Source organism: Salvelinus alpinus, chromosome 6 (assembly GCF_045679555.1).
Source record: "Salvelinus alpinus chromosome 6, SLU_Salpinus.1, whole genome shotgun sequence".
NCBI classification, from domain to species: Eukaryota; Metazoa; Chordata; class Actinopteri; order Salmoniformes; family Salmonidae; genus Salvelinus; species Salvelinus alpinus.
Window position 1 is genome coordinate 44,217,827 of NC_092091.1, and position 25,859 is coordinate 44,243,685.

General features: G+C 45.9%; 1 protein-coding gene across 1 annotated transcript; it reads left to right on the forward strand.

The window, feature by feature from the left end:
* Nucleotides 1–16: 16 nt before the first annotated feature.
* Nucleotides 17–25,824, forward strand: LOC139578731 (cilia- and flagella-associated protein 57-like). The gene is made up of 21 exons (XM_071406706.1): nucleotides 17–192; nucleotides 406–719; nucleotides 1,763–2,025; nucleotides 2,347–2,503; nucleotides 2,716–3,008; nucleotides 3,421–3,586; nucleotides 3,707–3,820; nucleotides 4,165–4,377; nucleotides 5,687–5,860; nucleotides 7,618–7,779; nucleotides 8,070–8,225; nucleotides 12,289–12,382; nucleotides 12,608–12,798; nucleotides 16,065–16,238; nucleotides 17,044–17,202; nucleotides 18,597–18,740; nucleotides 19,388–19,504; nucleotides 21,291–21,425; nucleotides 21,513–21,656; nucleotides 21,902–22,028; nucleotides 23,699–25,824. The coding sequence occupies exons 1-21, from the start codon at nucleotides 36–38 to the stop codon at nucleotides 23,890–23,892; spliced, it is 3,648 nt and encodes a 1,215-aa protein (XP_071262807.1). The 5' UTR covers nucleotides 17–35; the 3' UTR covers nucleotides 23,893–25,824.
* The last annotated feature ends 35 nt before the right edge of the window (nucleotides 25,825–25,859 follow it).

Genomic DNA, 25,859 nt, shown 5'->3' on the forward strand with positions numbered 1-25,859 from the left:
ATTTTAGTCTGCAGCTTTGATTTGACAACACTCTGATGTCTGCAGTGGTGGCCCAGTGCCACTACAGCTTTGGTTTGCAGAGGGGCGTGGCCAATAACCTGTTCTACTTTGATGAGCAGACTGTCATCTTCCCATCTGGGAACAACTGTGTTCGTTATAACATTGATCAGAAATGGCAGAGGTTCATCCCAGGTATCTGCATGCTCACATCTCAGGAGTACAACAATATGGCTAGGGTCACAGGGTGTTTTATAGTTGTTTAATGTCTCTGACACTACATCACTTTCTCTGAAATCTATTCATAGACAAATTTAAACCTGCCATCATTTTTTTGTTGCGCCTGTTAAAGATATCCAACTTCCAGTTATGTTGTCTTTGTGATTCATCTTTGATTTTGCTCCTTAGGTTTGGAGAGGAGTCAGGGAATGTATGCCCTGGCTATCAGCTCAAACCGCCGCTACCTGGCGGTGTCGGAGCGTGGAGAGAGGGCCACCATTACGGTGTACGACCTGCAGCACGAGCAGAGCCGGAAGAGGAAGGTGCTGAATGGAGGGGACATCCATGTCCAGGAGTTTGTCTCCATGGCCTTCTCCACCGACTCCAAGTACTTCATTGGCCAGTCAGGGGCGCCAGACTACACCCTTTTCTACTGGATGTGGGAGAAGCAGAAGGTCATGGCCATGGTGAAGACCACTGTGGCCGCTAATCCAGTCAACCAGGTGATGTCGGACTGCTCTCTTGTTATTGGGGCCAGGGAAGAGTCCTTGGCAAGGAAATGGTGATGTGGAATGATCCGCGTGTTCATTCAAAATAGCAGTGTTATTTTTCCATAGATAAGGCAGGGTTTCCCAAAGTCTGTTCTGCCCCCCCCCCATCTGGGTGCACGTTTTGTTTTTTCCCCCTAGCACTACACAGCTGATTCAAATAACCAACTTATTGTCAAGCTTTGATTATTTGAATCAGATGTGTAGTGCTAGGGCAAAAAACAAAACGTGCACCCAGGGAGGGCCCCAGCACCGACATTGGGAAACCCTGAGGGAAGGCATTAAATCGCATTCCGGGTCCTTGCTCCTTACTCTGTTATAGTATTAACTCTGTAACTGATGACACACATGCTTATTTACTTTCAAAAGCTATATTATGATGGCACTGTCTCACACTCAACACTCTTAGAAATGAAGGTGAAGGTGCTATGGAAACATAATACACTCTTTGGAAAAAGGGTTCCAAAAGGGGTCCCACCTGGAACCAAAACGGGTTCTACCTGGAACCAAAAAGGGTTCTCCCATGGGGGAAGGAACCCGGGATGGTCTCCCGGGTGGCGCAGTGGTCTAGGGCACTGCATCGCAGTGCTAGCTGCGCCACCAGAGTCTCTGGGTTCGCGCCCAGGCTCTGTCGCAGCCGGCCGCAACCGGGAGATCCGTGGGGCGACGCACAATTGGCATAGCGTCGTCCGGGTTAGGGAGGGTTTGGCCGGTAGGGAGGGTTTGGCCGGTAGGGATATCCTTGTCTCAGTATGTAAAAATGTAATAAAAAAAAATAAAAAAATAAATGTATGCGCTCTACTGTAAGTCGCTCTGGATAAGAGCGTCTACTCTTGGCCGGTAGGGATATCCTTGTCTCAGTATGTAAAAATGTATGCACTCTACTGTAAGTCGCTCTGGATAAGAGCGTCTGCTAAATGACTCAAATGTAAATGTAAAAATGGAAGCCGATGAACCCTTTTGGAACCCTTTTTCCAAAGAGTGTATTATGTTTCCAGGTCAGCTTGAACCCATACGACAACACCCAGATCTGTGTGAGTGGGAATGGAGTCTTCAAGCTGTTCCGCTATGCAGAGGGGGTTCTGAAGCAGTCCACCTTCCATAAGCAAGAGACCCATAACTTCCTATCCCATGCCTGGATGTCTGAGGAGAGGGTGATTGCAGGGACAGAAGCAGGCAGGCTGATGGTGTTTGAGTCTGGAGACCTCCGATGGGACATGAGTGTGACCACCAAGACCACCATGTCACAGGACCCAGACAGGTGGGCATAAGGAGAGAGGCTTGTGCTGACACAGTAATAACCTACCTATCTACCATGAAATAAAATGTTACCAAATTAGCTGTTTAGGAAAGCTAGACCAATCTAAAGTGCTCTTGGATATCATACCACAGAGGCAGTTAGAGTCCAGTTTGGGCAACTTCTTTCATTGCACAGGGCACAGAACAGATGTCACACAATTTCCATGCCTGCTGTGTTTCTTTTTACCTGCACACCTAAGAAGGTGAAAGCCGAAACGTCTGTATGTTACCCTCCTAATGCTGTAAAAAATTTGAATAATAATACAAATAAAATGTTTTACAGTGCAGAGGGAAATGATGAAGAGACCCCTCAGTTGCCACGGGTTACGGCCATCACAGCTTACTCGAAAGGCTTTGCCTGCTCGGCCGGTCCTGGGACTGTGTATCTGTTTGAGAGAACCGACGACAAGGACAACTACAGGAAGACCAGGGAGATCAGGGTGACAGAATTTATTTCACCAAACTATAACAATCACTCAAGCGAGCTGTATACTGCAAATCTAAGCACCTTCTGTACAAACAGACTATTTGTAAAGAGGTTTCTGATAATGTCTCTGCCTTTGTATTTATGCTTGTGTGTTTGTATTAATGTAACTGTGTTGGGTGTGCATGTATATGTGTGTGTGTGTATTCATGTATGTGTTCCATTCAGATCCCCCCAGACCAGTGCAGTCACGATCCCAGCCATGCAGAGCAGCAGCAGATAGTCTCTCTGGTCATCAGTCCATCAGAGGAGACAGTAGTGACCAGCACAGATCGTGGTCAGCTCTACAGTATCACCCTGTCCTCTGCTGAGATGAGCAAGGGGGAGCAGGTCCAGTTTGAGTTCCTTTCCCACTCTTTCCACTCTGGGGCTATCACCGGCCTGTCCATCTGCATCCGCAAGCCCATCATAGCCACCTGCTCCCTGGACCAGTCTGTACGCATTTGGAATGTTGAGACCAAGTAAGAGCTGCGGGTTTTACAATCCCTTTTAATACAGATTTTCTGGAGTTTATGTCAAGTCTATACAGTGTCCCAGCCTGTGATGATTAACTCAGCTCCTTTGTTGTTTTAGACACTGAATGGTAGTTACAGTATATCTGAGAAAAAAACATTTCTTAGCTGGCTGTTAGGTTTTCTAGAGCCTATATTAGGTCTGTTTTTAGAGCCTATATTAGGTCTGTTTTTAGAGCCTATATTAGATGTTTTTAGAGCCTATATTAGCTCTGTTTTTAGAGCCTATATTAGGTATGTTCTTTAAAGCCTATATTAGGTCTGTTCTTTAAAGCCTATATTAGGTCTATTTTTTAAAGCCTTTGTTAGGTCTGTTCTTTAAGCCCTTTATTAGGTCTGTCTCCCTTTCCGTTCCCCCCAGCACCCTCGAGCTGTATAAGGAGTTCCAGGAGGAGGCGTTCAGCATCGCCCTCCACCCGTTTGGCCTGTTTGTCATGGTTGGCTTTTCTGACAAGCTGCGACTTATGAACCTGCTCATAGACGACGTCAGGACCTTCAAGGAGTTCACCGTGCGAGCCTGTAGAGAGGTCTGAACGAAGAGTTCTCAGTCCCAACAGTGCCTCATTGTAGATAGCTGAACATCACTGGTACTCAAACATTGATTTCTAGCTATTCCAGCTCTTGCAGTGTACTGTGTTTCCTTTCAGTGTGCCTTCAGTCACGGAGGACACCTGTTTGCTGCGGTCAATGGAAACATCATCCACATCTACTCCACCACCACGTTCGAGAACGTCCTCAACCTCAAAGGACACAATGGGAAGGTTAGGAATGGTACACTGGGGGAGGTCACTGATGGTTTACGGTGGGGTTTATCATCAGAGAGTAAGACCCTAGCTAGCAAGCTCCAACTAGGCCGCTAGCAGCCTGCCTCCGGCATATTTTCTCGCCCACATCTGGCGGCCGCTTGACCAACCACAGTTCCAGTAGGCCTCACCTCAGGCCAACAGTTCCTGGCCATGTGACCTGACCAGGAAAAACGTTTGGCCCTAGTTATAGCTTTAAGTTTTTCCTGGTCAGTTCACCTGGCTCGAAACACTCAGGGTCGCAGAGATAACGTGACCGCAAGTGGGTATTTTGTTTGAGGCTCGCCTGTCTCCATCTACAGGTGCGCTCCATAGCCTGGAGTGGTGATGACAGCAGGCTGGTGTCGTGTGGTATGGAGGGGGCTGTGTACGAGTGGAACACCCTGACCGGCAAGCGGGAGTCGGAGAGCGTCCTCAAGTCCTGCAGCTACACCAGCGTCACCATCTCCCCTGACGCCAAGACTATCTTCGCCGTGGGGACCGATTGTACCCTGAAAGAGATCCAGGCCTGTCAAGTGAGACCCCAAAAAAGTTACATGTTTCTTCCCTCTAGGGAGTTTTTCCTGTATGTTCCTTCTGCTTTGCTTGCTCTTTGGGGTCTAGGGTGGGTTACTGTAAAGTAAATAGTCCGGGTGGCCATTTGATTAATTTTTCAGCAGTCTTATGGCTTAGGGGTAGAAGCTGTTAAGGAGCCTTTTGGTCCTAGACTTGGCGCTCCGGTACCGCTTGCCGTGACTGGAGTCTTTGACATTTTTTGGGGCCTTCCTCTGACACCACCTAGTATATAGGTCCTGGATGTCTGGAAGCTTGGCCCCAGGCACTACCCTCTGTAGCGCCTTACGGTCAGATGCCAAGCAGTTTCCATACCAGGCGGTGATGCAACCAGTCAGGATGCTCTCGATGGTGCAGCTGTAGAACATTTTGAGGATCTGGCTATAATATTAGCTACAAGATGGTTTTAATAATTGAGGGGTGCAGTTAGAACTTATTAGCCAGTTCTAAAGTATCTTCTTATTCTTACTATGCAGAAGTTTCCCTCGAGAGCGGTACTATGCTGACTGTTTGGAGTTAATATTTTATTTCCCTTAACTCTTCATTACATTTTTTGATGGTGTCAGTTTCCAGCTGTGTGAAGTGAAGTTCTGAAAGGGAAATAAATAGTGTTTCCCTCTCCGTCATAATGACTGGGGCCAGAGAGTTGATTAAATTCACACTCTGTTGTCACTTCTTCTCATCCTTGAGTGACGGCCATCTTTCTGACAGTCTATGAAAATAATCAGGAAAGAGGATAGAGTCCGTCAGACAGAGGCCCTTTGAGTTATTCTGGGCTGCTGGAGCTTGGAGAGAAAAACCCACAACAATCATAAACATCTCAATTTGGAAGAGTTTTATCCAGTCCTGAATAGATCAGTGGTTTTGTGGGATGTTGGATGCCTTTATCCTTCCCCATTAGGCTATTTGCATTCCAAGTGTTGGTGAAGTAAACAACTTTCCCTGACAGAATATCCACTTCAATAAATTAGTCCCTCGGGGTAACAAAGCTCGTCTTAAAAATGTACATGTACACTCCTGGATGAGGCTGGCATAATAACGCTAATGTTATGCATGAATGTTAACAACGCTTTACCTCTGCTGCATTTGTTTCTTGCCATCCCTTGATAGGACCCTTTATATGGTAGCCTCTATATGGTAGCCTCTATATGGTAGCCTTTATATGGGCTTTTCCTGGTTAAATAAAGGTTCAGTTAAAAAAAAATTGGTAGCCTTTAAATGCACATCCACTGTGTCCTCATCCCCTGGTTGTCCCTTCTCTCTCTCTGTCAGATCCTACGTGAAGTGCCCGCTGAAGATGTGGCTTACACCACCATCGCTATGTCCCGTTCTGGGCGCACGCTCTTCACTGGGACCTCCATCGGAACCATCAGGGCCATCAAGTACCCCCTGTCCACCCAGAAGGACTGGATCGAGTACCAGGCCCACTCTTCACCTGTCACCAAGGTACGACTTGCAATACCTTCACAAAACAGTCAAATACTGTGCATTGCAATGGAATACTACACCACGCAGGACAATTTGAGCGATTACAGTGTAATGAACCACAACAACACAAAAACACACACAACCTGTTTTACAAGCATTTCGCTACATACCGAAATAACATCTGCTAAATAGGTGTATATGACAAATCAAATTTGACTTGATTTGATTTTTGATGACGCGCTGAATTCAAGATTGATGGCAAAGGCCATTGATTTGAGTACATTCGGGAAAGTATTCAGACACCTTGACTTTTTCCACATTTTGTTACGTAACAGCCTTATTCTAAAATTGATTCAAATGTTTTCTTCCCTCATCAATCTATACACAATACCCCATAATGACAAAGCAAAAACAGGTTTTTTGAATTTTTTGCAAGTGTATAAAAAATGTAACACTGAAATATCACAGTTACGTAAGTATTCAGACCCTTTACTCAGTACTTTGTTGAAACACCTTTAGCAGCGATTACAGCCTTGAGTCTTCTTGGGTATGACGATACAAGCTTGGCACACCTGTATTTGGCGAGTTTCTCCCATTCTTCTCTGCAGATCCTCTCAAGCTCTGTCAGGTTGGATGGGGAGCGTCGCTACACAGCTATTTTCAGGTCTCTCCAGAAATGTTCGAACGGGTTCAAGTCCGGGCTCTAGCTGGGCCACTCAAGAACATTCAGAGACTTGTCCCGAAGCCACTCCTGCGTTGTCTTGGCTGTGTGCTTAGGGTCATTGTCCTGTTGGAAGGTGAACCTTCACTCCAGTCTGAGGTCCTGAGCGCTCTGGAGAAGGTTTTCATCAAAGATCTCTCTGTACTATGCTCTGTTCATCTTTCCCTCGATCCTGACTAGTCTCCCAGTCCCTGCCGCTGAAAAACATCCCCATAGCATGATGCTGCCACCACCATGCTTCACCGTAGGGATGGTGCCAGGTTTCCTCCAGACGTGATGCTTGGCATTCAGTTCAAAGAGTTCAGTCTTGGTTTCATCAGACCAGAGAATCTTGTTTCTCACGGTCTGAAAGTCTTCAGGTGTCTTTTGGCAAAATCTAAGCGGGCTGGCATGTGCCTTTTCCTGAGGAGTGGCTTCCGTCTGGCTACTCTATCATAAAGACCTGATTGGTGGAGTGCTGCAGAGATGGTTGTCCTTCTGGAAGGTTCTCCCAACTTCACAGAGGAACTCTGGAGCTCTGTCAAAGTGACCATCTGGTTCTTGGTCACCTACCTGACCAAGACCCTTCTCCCCTGATTGCTCAGTATGGCCGGGCGGCCAGCTCTAGGATGAGTCTTGGTGGTTCCAAACTTCTTCCATTTAAGAACGATGGAGGCCACTGTGTTCTTGGGGACCTTCAATGCTGTAAAAATGTTTTGGTACCCTTCCCCTGTCAACTGTGAGACCTTAAATAGACAGATGTGTACCTTTTCCAAATCTTGTCCAATCAATTGAATTTACTACAGGTGGACTCCAATCAAGTTGTAGAAACATCTTAAGGATGATCAATGGAAACAAGATGCACCTGAGCTCAATTTCAGTTTAAAAAAATGTCTAATCGCCTTTTGTTTTGTCATTATGAGGTATTGTGTGTAGATTGATGAGGAAAAGTTTTATTTAGTCCATTTAAGAATAAGGCTGTAACGTAACAAAATGTGGAAAAAGTCAAGGGGTCTGAATACTTTCCGAATGCACTGAACGAAGGTGTTGAAGTGTGTGTCCTCTCTGTGTTCAGATGGTGATCACTTTTGATGACCAGTACCTGCTGACGGTATCTGAGGACGGCTGTCTGCTCATCTGGAAGATCATAGACAAGGAGTGCCGCGTCCTGAAGAGAGACAAGGAGATCACCTACGCTGAGGAGATCCTCATCACCAAGTCAGACCTGGAGGAGAAGGTAGCCCACCATGGGGATTTTTGGAGCATTACACTGATGTGATACATGGGTTGGGTGTGTTCCATTATTGTAGGTTTGTGAGGGCCATGGTCACTCCTACTCTCACCTGATTAATCACATTATCCCTGTCCTCCTGTCCTCTCCTCTTCCCCCCTCTCCTCCCCTGCTCTCATGCCTCCTTTTCTCTCTTCTCCCACTCGCTTCACTTCACTGCTACTACTTTTCTTCTCTCACTCTACCTTCTCCCTCGCTCATTCTCTCCCTCACTACCTCCTCTCCTCCTATAACAGAACCAGGTGATGTTAGAGCTGAAGACACGTGTGGAGGAGCTGAAGATGGAGAATGAGTACCAGCTCCGTCTGAAGGACATGAACTACAATGAAAAGACCAAGGAGCTGTCAACTAATTTTGTTCGGCAGATGGAGTCACTCAAGACCAACATACAGGTGAGACAGACAGGGCTTCAAACACAATCAGTTACCTACCTCAAACAACTTAACTAAATAAAGTACTTCTGAGGACAGACGAGAAGCAAGTACAGGGAGTGAACATTTTAATAAATAACCGACATGAAACAAACAAGGACAGCGTCTGGACAGGGGAAACATAACTAAAGTAAAGCTGACACGGCGATCAAACTGAGAAACAGACAGATACACGTAACGATGGTGACAAGTGTGCGTAATGATGAGCAGTGAGGGCGCCAGGGAGGGAGGGAGAACGAGAGCAGGCATGATAGTACTCATCAATTTGATTCAATTCATTCATGCTCTTTTCTATAACCTGTAGGGAACACAATATATGGCATAGTGTGGCACAAATTAGGATATAGGGGAGGGTAATGGGCAGGGTATATGCAAATGAAATACTGTAGTATTTACAATAGATAAAAAAAGTGTAGTGGTTTTGTGGATTAGTGTGGACTGTAATATTTTTGCGGACATTACTGTAGTAGTTACTACAATGTTTTTTGTGTGGATAATACTGTAGTATTTACAGTATACTCTACAGCAGTGGTTCCCAAACTTTTTATAGTTCCGTACCTCAACCTCCAGCTGCGTACCCCCTCTAGCACCAGCGCACTCTCAAATGTTGTTTTTTGCCATCATTGTAAGCCTGCCACACACACACAATATACAATATATTTATTAAATATAAGAATGAGTGTGAGTTTTTGTCACAACCCGGCTCGTGGGAAGTGACAAAGAACTATTATAGGACCAGGGCACAAATAATAATATAATAATAATAAATAATTTTGCTCTTTGTTTAGCCATCTTACATATAAAACCATATTTGTTCATCAAAAATGGTGAATAACTCACCACAGGTTAATGAGAAGGGTGTGCTTGAAAGGATGCACATAACTCTGCAATGTTGGGTTGTATTGGAGAGAGTCTCAGTTGTAAGGGGTGCGTAACTGGTGGCAGGGAAGTCAGACGCAGTAGAGCAGATCTAGGTAATAGCCAGAGCAGTTTAATTCCAAAACCAACGGCATCAAGAAAATAACAGCTTGGGTACTAAACTCGACACGCACCAGTCAACATGTGCACAAGCACTTACAAACAAACAATACCACACAAAGACATGGGGGGAACAGAGGGTTAAATACACAACACGGAAATTAAAACCAGGTGTGTGGGAAAACAAGACAAAACAAATGGAAAATGAAAAATGGATCGGCGATGGCAAGAAGACCGGTGATGTCGACCGCCGAACACCGCCCGAACAAGGAGAGGAACCGACTTCGGTAGAAGTCGTGACATCAGTCTTAAATCATTTTCCACACACAGTCTGTGCCTGTATTTAGTTTTCATGCTAGTGAGGGCCGAGAATCCACTCTCACATAGGTACGTGGTTGCAAAGGGCATCAGTGTCTTAACAGCGCGATTTGCCACGGCAAGAAACTCTGAGCGCAGCCCTATCCAGAAATCTGCCAGTGGCTTCTGATTAAATTAAATTTCGATGAGGCTCTCTTGTTCAGATATCAGTAAGTGGACTGGAGGCAGGGCATGAAAGGGATAACCAGTTGTCTGTGTCGTCCGTTTCGGGAAAGTACCTGCGAAATTGTGCACCCAGCTCACTCCGGTGCTTCACTATATCACATTTGACATTGTCCATAAGCTTGAGTTCATTTGCACATAAGAAATCATACAACGATGGAAAGACCTGTGTATTGTCCTTGTTAATGCAGACAGAAAAGAGCTCCAACTTCTCGATCATAGCCTCAATTTTGTCCCGCACATTGAATATAGTTGCGGAGAGTCCCTGTAATCCTAGATTCAGATCATTCAGGTGAGAAAACACATTACCCAGATAGGTCAGTCGTGTGAGAAACTCGTTATCATCCAAGCGGTCAGACAAGTGAAAATTATGGTCAGTAAAGAAAACTTTAAGCTTGTCTCTCAATTAAAAGAAAACATGTCAATACTTTGCCCCTTGATAACCAGCGCACTTCTGTATGTTGTAAAAGCGTTACATGGTTGCTGCCCATATCATTGCATAATGCAGAAAATACACGAGAGTTCAGGGGCCTTGCTTTAACAAAATTAACCATTTTCACTGTAGTGTCCAAAACGTCTTTCAAGCTGTCAGGCATTCCCTTGGCAGCAAGAGCCTCTCAGTGGATGCTGCAGCGTCGGGAGCAACTGCTTGCACGTGCGTTACCACTCCACTATGTCTCCCTGTGATGGTTTTTGCGCCATCAGTACAGATACCAACACATCTTGACCACCAAAATCCATTTGATGTCACAAAGGTGTCCAGTACTTTAACAATATCCTATCATGTTGTCCTGATTTCCAGAAGAGGATGTCTTCCTTAATTGAGCCCCCATGAATGTAACGGACATATACCAGGAGCTGTACCAGGCCCGCCACGTCTGTTGACTCATCCAGCTGTAACGCACATAATTCACTGGCTCGTATGCGAAGCAGTAATTGTTTCAAACATCTCCTGCCATATCACTGATGCATCGTGAAACAGTGTTGTTTGATGAAGGCATTGTCTGTATAGTTTTTTTGGCCTTTTCCTTCAGCATTGTCCCAGCATATCCGCGGTAGCAGGAAAAATGAAGTCCTCCACAATAGTATGGGGCTTGCCTGTCCTAGCCACTCGGTAGCTCACCATATAAGACGCTTCTAGCCCCTTCTTATTAATGGTATCTGTTGCTTTTATACATGTCTTACTACTCAAAAAACTCCAGTGGCTTATTTTTCAAATTGTCATGTTTCGTTTCTAAATGTCTGCGAGAGAGTAACGGTTAATGTGATTGGATTTTAATTATTTGACTTGGCTTCCTGTATTTGACATTGTGTTGTTATTTCGCTGAACACTAGATGGTTTCATTTTATTTTTGGCAGTGAAACGAGGCTACTCAGGCGAGAAAAATAAAATATAAATGTACTCCCCAGTTTGGGAATACCTGCTCTACAGTATACTACAGTTTGCTCCGTTCCGGATATTATTATGAGCCGTTCTCCACTCAGCACCCTCCACTGACATGATTGAGGGATATTGCAGGGTGTAGTATAGTATTCTACAGTTTACTAAAGATTTCTATGGTAAGTACTGTGGTATTCTATAGTAAACTGTAGTATTTCTGTGGGCGTACATATAAATAATCATATTTATTTCAAAAGCATTACTTATGTCTTTGATAATTCATAAACATTAGTGTTTTTTAAGTTAAGTGAATGTATTTGGTTTATTTTTTAGAAGTTACATTTGACCCCAGCTACTGTTACTTAGACAGATGTACTGTACTTTCCTTATATTAAAAAAAGTGACTGGCGAGTTCAAGTGGTCTCAATTGCCCCTGGTCTCCCCGTCATCTACCTTGTACCAAATAACTCTGAGTCTGTTTACTGTACTGTACAGTCTTAGAAAAAAAGGGTCCCAAAAGTGTTCTTTGTGGGGGGATAGAGTTCTTGCAAGAACCGGTTTTGGAAGGCAAAGGGTTCTACCTAGAACCTTTAACATCCTAAGAACCGTTTTTGGAGGAAAGGGTTCTTTGATAATTCTTCGTAAGGCAAGAAGGGTTCTACATAGAACCATACATCATATTTCACAGCATGCGCTAATGAAGGGTGATTTTCAGAATAGTTTGTTTAAAAATCTATGTTTTTGCATGTACAATGATTGGTTGATTATAAAGAACATTCTAGGTAAAACCTTCTGCAAATGGTTCTACCGAGCACCAAAAAGTTACAAAACGAAGAACCCTTTATGGTTCTACTTAGCACCTTTTTTTCTAAGCTTGTAGCTCAGTATAATACTTTTAACACGGTTTGACTTTCAAAAGTGTTCAGCTCTCATTATGGTATGCACTGAGTGTACTTTGCCCTGTAAGAGTCGGCCTTGATAAGAGCTACTGCTAGATCGATACATGGAAATGAGAATTGAAAGTGGCTCTGGCTGGGCTGGCGAACACCTCAGTGAGGTGCATGTGCAGAGATATCCCTCTCGCTCTCCACCTTTCTTCATCCCTCTCTCCATCTCTCCTGTCAGATCCTGAAGACGGAGAGAGACAATATGGAGGTAGCTAATCAGGAGACCATGTTCGAGGTCGTGGAGAAACACTCCAAAGAGCTGCAGGATATGGGTAAGTTCTGTTCTATTCTGTTCTATTCTATGCTATTCTCAGTTCTTGTCCGTCTTTCAGAAGAAAACAAAAGTGACCTTTAAGTTTGGAGTTAAGAGACTTGAATGAGACTTGAATGACTCCCATTGCAGTGTGTACATTGACAGCAGCACATAATAGCATTGACTGTGTTTGATCCAGGGTCCTCATTGGATATCCTCTCTGTCTCTCTCTGCGTTCCCCTAGAATCGGCCAACAGTCAGAAGCTGATGCTGGAATATGAGAAGTACCAGGAGCTGCTGTTCAAGTCTCAGCAGATGCAGCAGGACTACGAAAAGCAGCTGCAGCAGATGGACGAGAGCAAGACTGCTGCCCTGGAGGAGCTCACCCTCTACTACGACGGAAAGATGCAGGAGAAACTACTGGTGCTGGAGCAGGTAGGGGATACTAGGATGTCAAGGGGTTGTATGGGGACGTTTGGAGGTGGGATTTGCGGCTTTATATAGTGTCCTCACAGATAGGGTTCTGTTTTTTCCCCTCACCAGGAATAACTTCGGGTTAGTGCCCAGAGTTCTCCCTGGTCAGATCATGTGGTCCGGAAAAACTCCTGGCCTTACTTCAAGGCGATGTAGTCTAGTCAGGCATTTAGCGGCAACCTTCACCCTCCCTTCTGTCCTCTCGTTCTCCTCTTCTCCCTGCTGTGACACTGATTGGAAGCGAAGAGACAAATGAATATCGGAGCACCAGGTTCTCCATCGAGGATGTCTGCGGAATCTTTAAGGAAATGCGACGTCAACTCCCATCATTGCTAATGGGGGTGTGAGTGGCGGGCGTGGGGAGAGGGGTGGGGTATGTGTGGGGGCGCAACACTGGGCCTGCATAACCACCTCATTATTTAATTCTGAGAGAGAGAGAGAGAGAGAGAGAGAGAGAGAGAGAGAATATTAAAGACCCCACACTACAATACATCACATTACCATTTAGCCCTTAGATGTCATACTCAAGAAATAATCACGATAAGCACAGCAAGTTGACCAAACACTGGAAGAGAACCCTCCTGAAAGGATTCACAGAACACTTCATTCGCCCCCACCCAATACATTCCCAGAAATATTTGTAAAAAGTCTGATGGCAAACCATCAATACCAGGGAGGCCAGAGGAGATCTGCATAACTGCAATGGACAGTTCCTGCAGAGTAATGTCCAAAGCAGCTCTCTGCTCAGGGCCCAGTTTAGGAAGTCCTTGAAGGAACTGTGCAGTCTTCCGCACTGTAGAGAGCAGAATAGAAATCCACGGCATGGGTTTGCGCTGAGATACCGACCTGAGATACCGACCACTCTAGATTAAAAAAGAAAGTGCAAAGAGCGGCCATATCACTGAGAGAGAGTAGCAAAACAAGACTTCTCATGTAAGAATGACCCCAGTTCATGTGTTTTCTCCAGTAAAGTTCTTTCTAGAACAGGGCCATTCGGAGTGAGTAGTTTCAGTTCAACAGTTTATATTCTGCTCAAGTACTCTGACAGTTTCTTTCATCGTCCCTTGTGGCTCAGTTGGTAGAGGATGGCGCTTGCAACGCCAGGGTTGTGGGTTCAATTCCCACGGGGGACCAGAATAGAAATGTATGGACTCTCTCTTTACTGTAAGTCGCTCTGGTTGAACTACCTCCATCTAAATAGTAGATGGAGAAGTATACTGTTGACTAAACACACATAATTTGGCCTTCCCAACCTTTTACCATTGACTCAAAGTTCCCCTTTGTAGCTCTCCACAGGGCCTGCATAATCACCTTATTATTTGGAGAGAGAGAGAGAGAGAGAGAGAGAGAGAGAGAGAGAGAGAGAGAGAGAGAGAGAGAGAGAGAGAGAGAGAGAGAGAGAGAGAGAGAGAGAATCCCAGTAGCCTAGTCCTGACTGGGATAATTGAGGCTGTACTAAAGGTGCATAAACAAACACCCAACGGTGGGATTATCCATCTTCACAGATGCCATGCTAGGATGACCTAACCTCTGTCTGTGTTGTGACGCAGAGCTCCCGTTCATACCATCTTTATCTCACTCTCTATCCTTTCACCTCTCTCTTTCTCTGTGTCTCATTCCTTCTCTTCAACTTAACTCTTCCCATATATCTTGCCTTGTTATTTGCTACCTCTTTCGCCTTCCATTTTTCTTTCTCTATCAATTTTTATTATCCAGAGCGACTAGCAGTTAGTGCGTTTCATCTTAAGATACACTACATGACCAAAAGTATGTGGACACCTGCTCGTCAAACATCTCATTCCAAAATCATGGGCATTAATATGGAGATTGTCCCCCTTTGCTGCTATTACAGCCTCCACTCTTCTGGGATGCATTTCAACTAGATGTTGGAACATTGCTTCGGGGACTTGCCTCCATTCAGCTACAAGATCATTAGTGAGGTCGGGCACTGATGTTGTGCGATTAGGCCTGGCTCGCAGTCGGCGTTCCAATTCATCCCAAAGGTGTTTGATGGGGTTGTGGTCAGGGCTCTGTGCAGGCCAGTCTTTCACACCAATCTCAACAAACCATTTCTGTGTGGACCTCGCTTTGTGCATGGGGGCATTGTCATGCTTAAACAGGAAAGGGCCTTTCCCAAACTGTTGCCACATAGTTGAAAGCACAGATCCGTTGAATGTCATTGTATGCTGTAGTGTTAAGATTTCCATTCACTGGAACTAAGGGGCCTAGCCTGAACCATGAAAACAGCCACAGACCATTATTCCTCCTCCACCAAACTTTACATTTGGCACTATGCATTAGGGCAGTTAGCGTTCTCCTGGCATCCGCCAAACCCAGATTTGTCCGTCGGACTGCCAGATGGTGAAGCGTGATTAATCACTGCAGAGAACGTGTTTCCACTGCTCCAGAGTCCAATGGCGGTGAGCTTTACACCACTCCAGCCAACGCTTGGCATTGCGCATGGTGATCTTAGACTTGTGTGTGGCTGCTCGGCCATGGGAACCCATTTCACGAAGCTCCCGACAAACAGTTCTTGTGCTGATATTGCTCCCAGAGGCAGTTTTGAACTCGGTAGTGAGTGTTGCAACCGAGGACAGACGAGGTACGCGCTACACGCTTCAGCACTCAGCGGTCCCATCCTGTGAGCTCGTGTGGCCTACCACTTCGCTTCGTTTCTCCTAGATGTTTCCACTTCACAATAACAGCACTAGCAGGGCAGAGATTTGACGAACTGACTTGTTGGAAAGGTGGCATCCTGTGACGGTGCCACGTTGAAATTCACGGAGTAAGGCCATTCTACTACCAGTGTTTGTCTATGGAGATTGCATGGCTGTGTGCTCGATTTTATACACCTGTCAGCAGCCGGTGTGGCTGAAATAGCCAAATCCACTCATTTGAAGGGGTGTCTACATGCTTTTATATATACTGTATAGTGTAGCTAGGTGAGACAACCACATCTCAGTATTTTTTTAATAAAGTAGCGATCAGCAAAATCAGTACTAGTAGGACAAAGTCAAGTGTTAGTACACGAAAGGCAAGGGTGTTGTTTATTTTTTTGTGGGGGTGAGGGGGGGGGGGTGCTGTGGGAATATTTAAGTTACTCTTTGAAGAGGGTAGGGTTTCAGATGTTTTCGAAAGATGAACCGAGACTCTGCTGTCCTAGTGTCCGATGGAAGCTTGTTCTACCATCTCCCACTTATTTCTCGCTCCCTCCCTACCCTCTGTAGTGTCAGGAGGAGTCTCGTATCCAGGCGAGGGAGTTTGAGGAGAGCAGGAAGCAGATGGAGGAGGATGGAGACAGGGAGATCCAGGACATCAGGATCCGCTACGAGAAGTGGCTGAGGGACGAGAGGGAGACCAACATGCGCATGAAGAGAGACACCGGCATCATGAAGAAGAAGGTAGAGACATGATCTTCTCACCCCCACTCCTCCAATCTCTCTCAAAAGTTTTCTTGATTCCTTTTGTCCTCTTGCCTTCTTCTCAGGACATCAGAGGGATAAGAGGAGAGCATTGGAGGAGAAGATCAGAGGCTCCTCTCCTCAGATCTTCTCCAATGCTCTCCTCACTTTCCTCTGATATTTTGAGAAGGAAGTGGGGAGAGAACGGGAGGATGCAAGATCCATCCCTACTTTGCTTCCAAGTCCCATCCCATCCTACACGCCCCACTCAACCCTCTCCCATCTAGCCCCTGCCTGCCTTTTCATCACACCTCCCAGTCAGCTCTTCTCTCCCAGCCTGCAGGCGTGGTAGATCATAATTACAGCCAATCAGACTGCAAGCAGGGCATGTCCGTCTGTCCACAGTTAGGCTCTAATGCGCTCCCTCTGCATGCTCACTCAATATCCCAGGGATCACTTTAATGGAAATGGATGACGTTGAATCAGATACTCTGCATATTCAGCCGTCCTATACACCTGGTCCCATTCTGTCTATCTGTTGTCTATTCTTCTCTTCTCTCCGTCTTTTTTTGTCTCCTTCCCTTTCTTCCTAGATCAAGTCTGGCAATTTGTACTATCCAATATGGTTTTGGATGTGGAGGCCTTATTATGGGTTATGGAAGCTATAAAGAATATGACCATTGTGTAAGAGACAATGAGTTATGATGACATTTTCCTCCCTCCCTCCCTCCCTCCCTCCCTCCCTCCCTCCCTCCCTCCCTCCCTCCCTCCCTCCCTCCCTCCCTCCCACACACACACACTGCAGTTCAGCAGCCTGCAGAAGGATATAGACAACAGCAACGTGGAGATGGAGAGGATGAAGTTGGAGCAGCAGAAGCTACAGGCCATCGTCAAGTCCTTGGAAAAGGACATCCTGGCTCTGAAGAAAGCGATCCAGGAGAGGGACGAGACCATCCAAGACAAGGTGCGTGAGTGGCTGGGGTGAGGGGTGCAAAGGGTGAGGGGGTTCAGCAAGATGCCGAGGAAAGGAGAGTGTTAGTTTTGTTCCAAAAGCAGCGAGGAAGAAATTATTGGTTTGCATCCAAGGTATGCAGAAACATGGAAGGTGACTGGACGTCACTGAAACTGTTAAAACACTGAGGAAGGAAAACAGTCTGTTTTGTATAATGGAGATCTACTGGTATGATTGTGTTCCAGTTCAATTTGTTCTAATGCCCGTCTCTCAGAATCAAACACAATCAACTCATACGCTACCATAGATTGTCCATCAAAAAGTTTCCTCTCCCCCAGCCATTCATCCTGACTGAGTCCCGGTGTCATGCATCACACCAGGCAAGGTGACTGTAAGACTCCTCCCCCCTCAGCGCAAAACAGCACTGAGCCTTGAGAAGTGAAGGTCCACTAATGACTAGTCCCACTCAGACACCTGCTCTATGAGCACGAACGCACAAACGCGTACGTGCATAGGTGCACACACATGCACGCAGGCATGCACACATGCATGCACAACACGTGTCAATGCGTAAAACCTCCTTGACAACACGCATGCTGCTGTTAGCGCTATTGATGTGTGAGACACTGTAGCGTGTTATTTCCCTTAAAGAGCATGTACATATTTTACCATCAGTGTTATGAGGGGTAGACAGGGGAGGAAGGCATTTGCATCTCTCTCTGTTGGCTCTCTTTGTGCATACAGGGAAACTTAATTAGTGTGTAAATGTCACAGATGCTGTCCTATGAAAAGATCACCCCCCTACACACACACACATACACGCACGTACGCACACACACACACACAAGATTAAACGGTTTCAAACAGCTAATTGGACAGGGAGTAAATTCGAACAAAATGGTTCTGCATCAAAAGAGGATCCACCCAGTTCAGTTGAAACACCTTCCTCTTCATGAATAAAGATTCACACTCAGCGGCAATAACCTTGGCATCTGTTGTTCCTACGCTCTCTTGTCTGGTTTGCTCGCTCGTCTCTAACGATAATACATTTGAACATTAAGAGGTGCTGCCCAGAAGTTAAGCCGAACATTTAGATTTGGATCACCAAAGGGCTTTTATTGTTAAACTACCTATACAAAATGACATTTCCTTTCAATTTCATGGGATATCAAAGTTTGGAAGAGGACCGTGAACATAATTGAACTTTAAAAAAAAGTGACTATAAAAATCTCATGGCTGTTAAATGTGTAGTCTGTTCGTGTGAATACAAACTTTATACAGAGATCTGAAGCCTATTTATGCTTTCTCACCAACTCCTATTGTTGTTGTGTGACAATGAGTTGGCAAGAGAGCACAAACAGATCTGGGACCAGGCTAAAGTCTTGTCCTGTTCCTGTGTACTGTAGGAGAAATGCATCTATGATCTGAAGAAGAAGAACCAGGAGCTGGAGAAGTTTAAATTTGTCCTGGACTACAAGATCAAAGAACTGAAGAAACAAATAGAGCCCAGAGAGAATGATATCAAGGAGATGAAGGAGCAGATCCACGAGGTAAAACGAGATGGCTTCTCTTCTTCCTCCTTTATCAGCTCTTTAACGGGATAACTGCCATTTTTGAAATAGTTGAAAACCATCGCTGAAATGTCCCTTGAATACATACATTCTATCGGCGGTTGTCCACAGTAGGCTAACTGAAATGTCTCTTTGATTAGAATGAGAATTCAATATTCACAGAAAAAAAATCAGTTCCTACTTTTGAACTTGTCATCATTGATACTTTTTGAAAGCGCCTGCCAACTTCAGGCCCTTTTCATCTACATGGAAATGAGCACTGGGGTCCATATCGATTTAGGGTTGATCAGGGTTTAGATGAGTCCTATAGATCAGCTGTGTGAGAGAGGGAGGTGGGAGAGAGTGGAGAATATGGAGATCAAAGCTATGCTCCCCCCCCCCCCCCCCCCCCCACACACACACACACTCTACACTCTAACTACACTCACACTTGTATTTTCCTACTAGCACTGACTTTACACATAACTACTTAATGCGAAAAAAAATGACTTACCATGACTGTGATAATGTGGCTGTCTCGCCTAACTATCTTTAGATGACTAACTGAGTTGCTCTGGATAAGAGTGTCTGCTAAATGTATTTTTAAAAACTATGTAGAAAGGCTATTGGCTTCCGGTGATTTATAGATGGAGGAGGAGCTGGATACCTTCCACAAGAAGAACACTCAGGGGGAGCTGGACATCGCTGAGCTGAAGCTCAAACTCACCACGACTGACAAGGAAATGCACAAGGGCCTGCAGAAGGTGTGTACTGTATACGTAGCGACAGAGAGAGAGAGAGAGGTCCATACGTTTACATTTGTGCCTTTATCTTTGTCCGACTATCAGTGTCACCCAATTTGTCTGACAAGTCCACGATCTTCACCCACAGTCTCACCTCCATCCCTCACTTTTCCTCTCTTCTCCACGATCTTCACCCACAGTCTCACCTCCATCCCTCACTTTTCCTCTCTTCTCCACTATCTTCACCCACAGTCTCACCTCCATCCCTCACTTTTCATCTCTTCTCCACGATCTTCACCCACAGTCTCACCTCCATCCCTCACTTTTCCTCTCTTCTCCACGATCTTCACCCACAGTCTCACCTCCATCCCTCACTTTTCCTCTCTTCTCCACGATCTTCACCCACAGTCTCACCTCCATCCCTCACTTTTCCTCTCTTCTCCACGATCTTCACCCACAGTCTCACCTCCATCCCTCACTTTTCCTCTCTTCTCCACTATCTTCACCCACAGTCTCACCTCCATCCCCTCACTTTTCCTCTCTTCTCCACGATCTTCATCCACAGTCTCACCTCCATCCCTCACTTTTCCTCTCTTCTCCACGATCTTCACCCACAGTCTCACCTCCATCCCTCACTTTTCCTCTCTTCTCCACGATTTTCACCCACAGTCTCACCTCCATCCCTCACTTTTCCTCTCTTCTCCACGATCTTCACCCACAGTCTCACCTCCATCCCTCACTTTTCCTCTCTTCTCCACTATCTTCACCCACAGTCTCACCTCCATCCCCTCACTTTTCCTCTCTTCTCCACGATCTTCACCCAGTCTCACCTCCATCCCTCACTTTTCCTCTCTTCTCCACGATCTTCACCCACAGTCTCACCTCCATCCCTCACTTTTCCTCTCTTCTCCACGATCTTCACCCACAGTCTCACCTCCATCCCTCACTTTTCCTCTCTTCTCCACGATCTTCACCCACAGTCTCACCTCCATCCCTCACTTTTCCTTTCTTCTCCACGATCTTCACCCACAGTCTCACCTCCATCCCTCACTTTTCCTCTCTTCTCCACGATCTTCACCCACAGTCTCACCTCCATCCCTCACTTTTCCTCTCTTCTCCACGATCTTCACCCACAGTCTCACCTCCATCCCTCACTTTTCCTCTCTTCTCCACGATCTTCACCCACAGTCTCACCTCCGTCCCTCACTTTTCCTATCTTCCCAACGATCTTCACCCACAGTCTCACCTCCATCCCTCACTTTTCCTCTCTTCTCCACGATCTTCACCCACAGTCTCACCTCCATCCCTCACTTTTCCTCTCTTCTCCACTATCTTCACCCACAGTCTCACCTCCATCCCCTCACTTTTCCTATCTTCTCCACGATCTTCACCCACAGTCTCACCTCCATCCCCTCACTTTTCCTCTCTTCTCCACGATCTTCACCCACAGTCTCACCTCCATCCCCTCACTTTTCCTCTCTTCTCCACGATCTTCACCCACAGTCTCACCTCCATCCCTCACTTTTCTTCTCTTCTCCACGATCTTCACCCACAGTCTCACCTCCATCCCTCACTTTTCCTCTCTTCTCCGCTATCTTCACCCACAGTCTCACCTCCATCCCCTCACTTTTCCTCTCTTCTCCACGATCTTCACCCACAGTCTCACCTCCATCCCCTCACTTTTCCTCTCTTCTCCACGATCTTCACCCACAGTCTCACCTCCATCCCTCACTTTTCCTCTCTTCTCCACGATCTTCACCCACAGTCTCACCTCCATCCCTCACTTTTCCTCTCTTCTCCTTCTCAGGTGAGAGATGTGGAGGCCCTGGTACGCAGGTTCAAGACGGACCTCCATAACTGTGTGGGGTTCATCCAAGAGCCCAAGAGGCTGAAGGACAGCATCAGAGACCTGTACGACCGCTACGCACAGCAGAGTGACGTGGTGAGACAGCGTTGGCTACCGTGTGTTCCTGTTAAGAAGTAGTGAATGAATACACGTTTTTAAATGGCTGCTCTTCATGTCTCTCAGCTGGATAAAAGTAGTGTGGACGCAAACGTCCAGAGGGAGTACGCTCGGCAAAGGGAGCACCTGGAGAGGAACGTGGCGTCCCTGAAGAGGAAGCTGGCCCAAGACAGCGTGGTCCACCATGCTGACAACGTCAAGATCATGCAGGTGACAGAGACGAGACTTTTCAGAAATTACTATTGGAGTAGGTGGATAAGTGTGTCTGTGTGCTCAAAACTATTTTCACATGATTTGTGGATTTGGTTTCATTCCCATTTATAAGACACCCTAAAGCTAGGCTTGTCGTTTTAGTGTCGTAGTCCTTGACTGGCTGACAGACAGACAGACGGACTAATTGACGGACTGACTGGATTACTTGATTGCTTAATTGGATAATTGATTGGTTGCTACAGGAGAATGTGACTCTGATCAGTGAGGTCAATGACCTGCGGCGGCAGCTGCATCTGGTGCGTTCCCAGGTCCATGACTACAAGAGTCTGGTGGGAAAGAAGGGCCTGACGCAGACCAACACACTCAAAGGTGACCTCTTTCTCTCTCATCTCTCTGATTTACAGTAAAGAGAATAGAGTGCAGCTTTCTACTCATTGGAAATATTGGTTGAGTTAAGTTCCCTTAACTTTTCTTTGAAGTAGAGCGTTCATATTTCTAGCCACTGGGTGTCACTGTGTGAATAGTCTATAATAACATTTATATTCATATACAGTTGAATCCAGAAGTTTACATTCACTTATGTTGGAGTCATTAAGGCTAGTTTTTCAACCACTCCACACATTTCTTGTTAACAAACTATAGTTTTGGCAAGTCGGTTAGGACATCTACTTTGTGCATGACACAAGTCATTTTTCCAACAATTGTTTACAGACAGATTATTTCTGTCTGTAAACTGTATCACAATTGCAGTGGGTCAGAAGTTTACATACACTAAGTTGACTGTGCCTTTAAACAGCTTGGAAAATTCCAGAAAATTATGTCATGGCTTTAGAAGCTTCTGATAGGCTAATTGACATAATTTCAGTCAATTGGAGGTGTACCTGTGGATGAATTTCAAGGCCTACCTTCAAACTCAGTGCCTCTTTTCTTGACATCATGGGAAAATCAAAAGAAATCAGCCAAGACCTCAGAAAAAAAATTGTAGACCTCCACAAGTCTGGTTCATCCTTGGGAGCAATTTCCAAACGCCTGAAGGTACCACGTTCATATGTACAAACAATAGTTTGCAAGTATAAATACCATGGGACCACGCAGCCGTCATACCGCTCAGGAAGGAGACACGTTCTGTCTCCTAGAGATGAACAGTGCAAATCAATCCCAGAACAACAGCAAAGGACCTTGTGAAGATGCTGGAAGAAAGGGGTACAAAAGTATCTATATCCACAGTAAAACGAGTCCTATATCGACATAACCTGAAAGGCTGCTCAGCAAGGAAGAAGCCACTGCTCCAAAACCGCCATAAAAAAGCCAGACTACGGTTTGCAACTGCACATGAGGACAAATATCGTACTTTTTGGAGAAATGTCCTCTGGTCTGATGAAACAAAAATAGAACTGTTTGACCATAATGACCATTGTTATGTTTGGAGGAGAAAGGGGGATGCTTGCAAGCCGAAGAACACCATCCCAACCGTGAAGCACGGGGGTGGCAGCATCATGTTGTGGGGGTGCTTTGCTGCAGGAGGGACATGTACACGTCACAAAATAGATGGCATCATGAGGTATTATTGTGGGAAGCTTGTGGAAGGCTACCCGAAACGTTTGACCCAAGTTATACAATTTAAAGGCAATGCTACCAAATACTAATTGAGTGTATGTAAACTTCTGACCCACTGGGAATGTGATGAAAGAAATAAAAGCTGAAATAAATCATTCTCTCTACTATTATTCTGACATTTCACATTGTTAAAATAAAGTGGTGATCCTAACTGACCTAAGACAGGGAATTTTTACTAGGATTAAATGTCAGGAATTGTGAAAAACTGAGTTTAAATGTATTTGGCTAAGGTGTATGTAAACTTCCGACTTCAACTGTAAGTGCTTTAGAAGTGGGTGTCTGGTCACTGTTTCATTCCAAGAAGGCATATGTTGTTTGGGGTAAATCCTAAGAATTTAGGGTAAAGTCCTATTGGTCTACTTCTACTTCCCTATAAAGTAACTCCTGCATGATCTCACTCTGTATTTGGTCCCTATACCCAGCCCTGCTGTCTCCCAGGGCCAACCCCAGTAACATGGTGGTCCGTCTGAATGAGGAGGACGAAGGGGACCGCATCATCCAGCTGCAGCGCCTGGAGATCCAGAGACTGAGAGAGGAGATCCAGGTCCTGATGAAGACACACCCCTACAGACCCCCCTCCACCGCCAAGCTACCCTCCCTCCAAACCAACACATAACCACCACCACCCCTACAGACCCCCCTCCACCGCCAAGCTACCCCCCCTCCAAACCAACACATAACCACCACCACCCCTACAGACCCACCTCCACTGCCAAGCTACCCTCCCTCCAAACCAACACATAACCACCACTACCACCTCTACAGACCCCCCTCCCCTGCCAAGCTACCCTCCCTCCAAACCAATACATAACCACCACCACCACCCCTACAGACCCCTATCCACCGCCAAGCTACCCTCCCTCCAAACCAACACATAACCACCACCACCACCTCTACAGACCCCCATCCACCGCCAAGCTACCCTCCCTCCAAACCAATACATAACCACCACCACCACCCCTACAGACCCCATCCACCTCCAAGCTACCCTCCCTCCAAACCAACACATAACCACCACCACCACCCCTACAGACCCCCCTCCCCTGCCAAGCTACCCTCCCTCCAAACCAACACATAACTACCACCACCACACCTACAGACCCCCCTCCGCTGCCAAGCTACCCTCCCTCCAAACCAACACATAACCACCGCCACCACCCCTACAGACCCCCCTCCCCTGCCAAGCTACCCTCACCCCAAACCAACACATAACCACCACCACCACCCCTACAGACCCCATCCACCTCCAAGCTACCCTCCCTCCAAACCAACACATAACCACCACCACCACCCCTACAGACCCCCCTCCCCTGCCAAGCTACCCTCCCTCCAAACCAACACATAACTACCACCACCACACCTACAGACCCCCCTCCGCTGCCAAGCTACCCTCCCTCCAAACCAACACATAACCACCGCCACCACCCCTACAGACCCCCCTCCCCTGCCAAGCTACCCTCCCTCCAAACCAACACATAACCACCACCACCACCCCTACAGACCCCCCTCCCCTGCCAAGCTACCCTCCCTCCAAACCAACACATAACCACCACTACCACCCCTACAGACCCCATCCACCTCCAAGCTACCCTCCCTCCAAACCAATACATAACCTCCTCACCACCACTACCATTCACCCAACACACAGACCCATGCAGTATAAGACCTCCACATCGTAGTAAAATGAATTTATAGAAAATGTTTACATATTTAAAGTGCCTTTTAGCAGAAGTAATCATTAATGGTATTTTTTTAAAGCAACTTGGAAATAAAAAGTAGAACAATTCCTATTTGAGTTTTTATATATATTTTTTTATGAGATGGGCCCATTGGATTTTTCAAAAGTGAATGGAGGCTTTTCTTGTCAGGGTGGATCAAATCAATAAGTCATTGTGTCAGACTGGAAATTATGAAAGTTTTATGACAAACTATTCATTAACAAGAACAATGGACATTGTTGGGTATTGTTCATCAAAAACAGTTTTCACCATATTGATTCAATATTTTATAGGCTTGTCAGTAGCCTTTTTGTGTTTTGACTGATGCATGTGGTGTGCATATTTAACGGGACTGCTCGGTGAAAGGGTATTCCTTTTTACGTTACCGTAAAAACCAACACATAACCACCCCTACAGATTCCCTTCCACCGCCAACCTACCTTCCCTCCAAACCAACACATACCCACCACCACCCCCCCTACAGACCTCCCTCCAGCACCAAGCTATCCTCCCTCCAAACCAACACATAGCTACCCATACAGACACCCCTCCACCACCAATCTACCTTCCCTCCAAACGAACACATACCCACCATCACCCCCACTACAGATCCCCCTCCCCTGCCAAGCTACCCTCCCTCCAAACCAATACATAACCTCCTCACCACCACTACCACTCACCCAACACACAGACCCATGCAGTATAAGACCTCCACATCATAATAAACTGAATATAAAGAACAATTTGACATATTGAAAGTGCCTTTTAGCAGAAGTAATAATGATTTCTTTTAAATTAAGCAGCTTGGAAATAAAAAGTACAATAATTAATATTTGAGTTTTTATATAATTGTATTTCTTTTTTT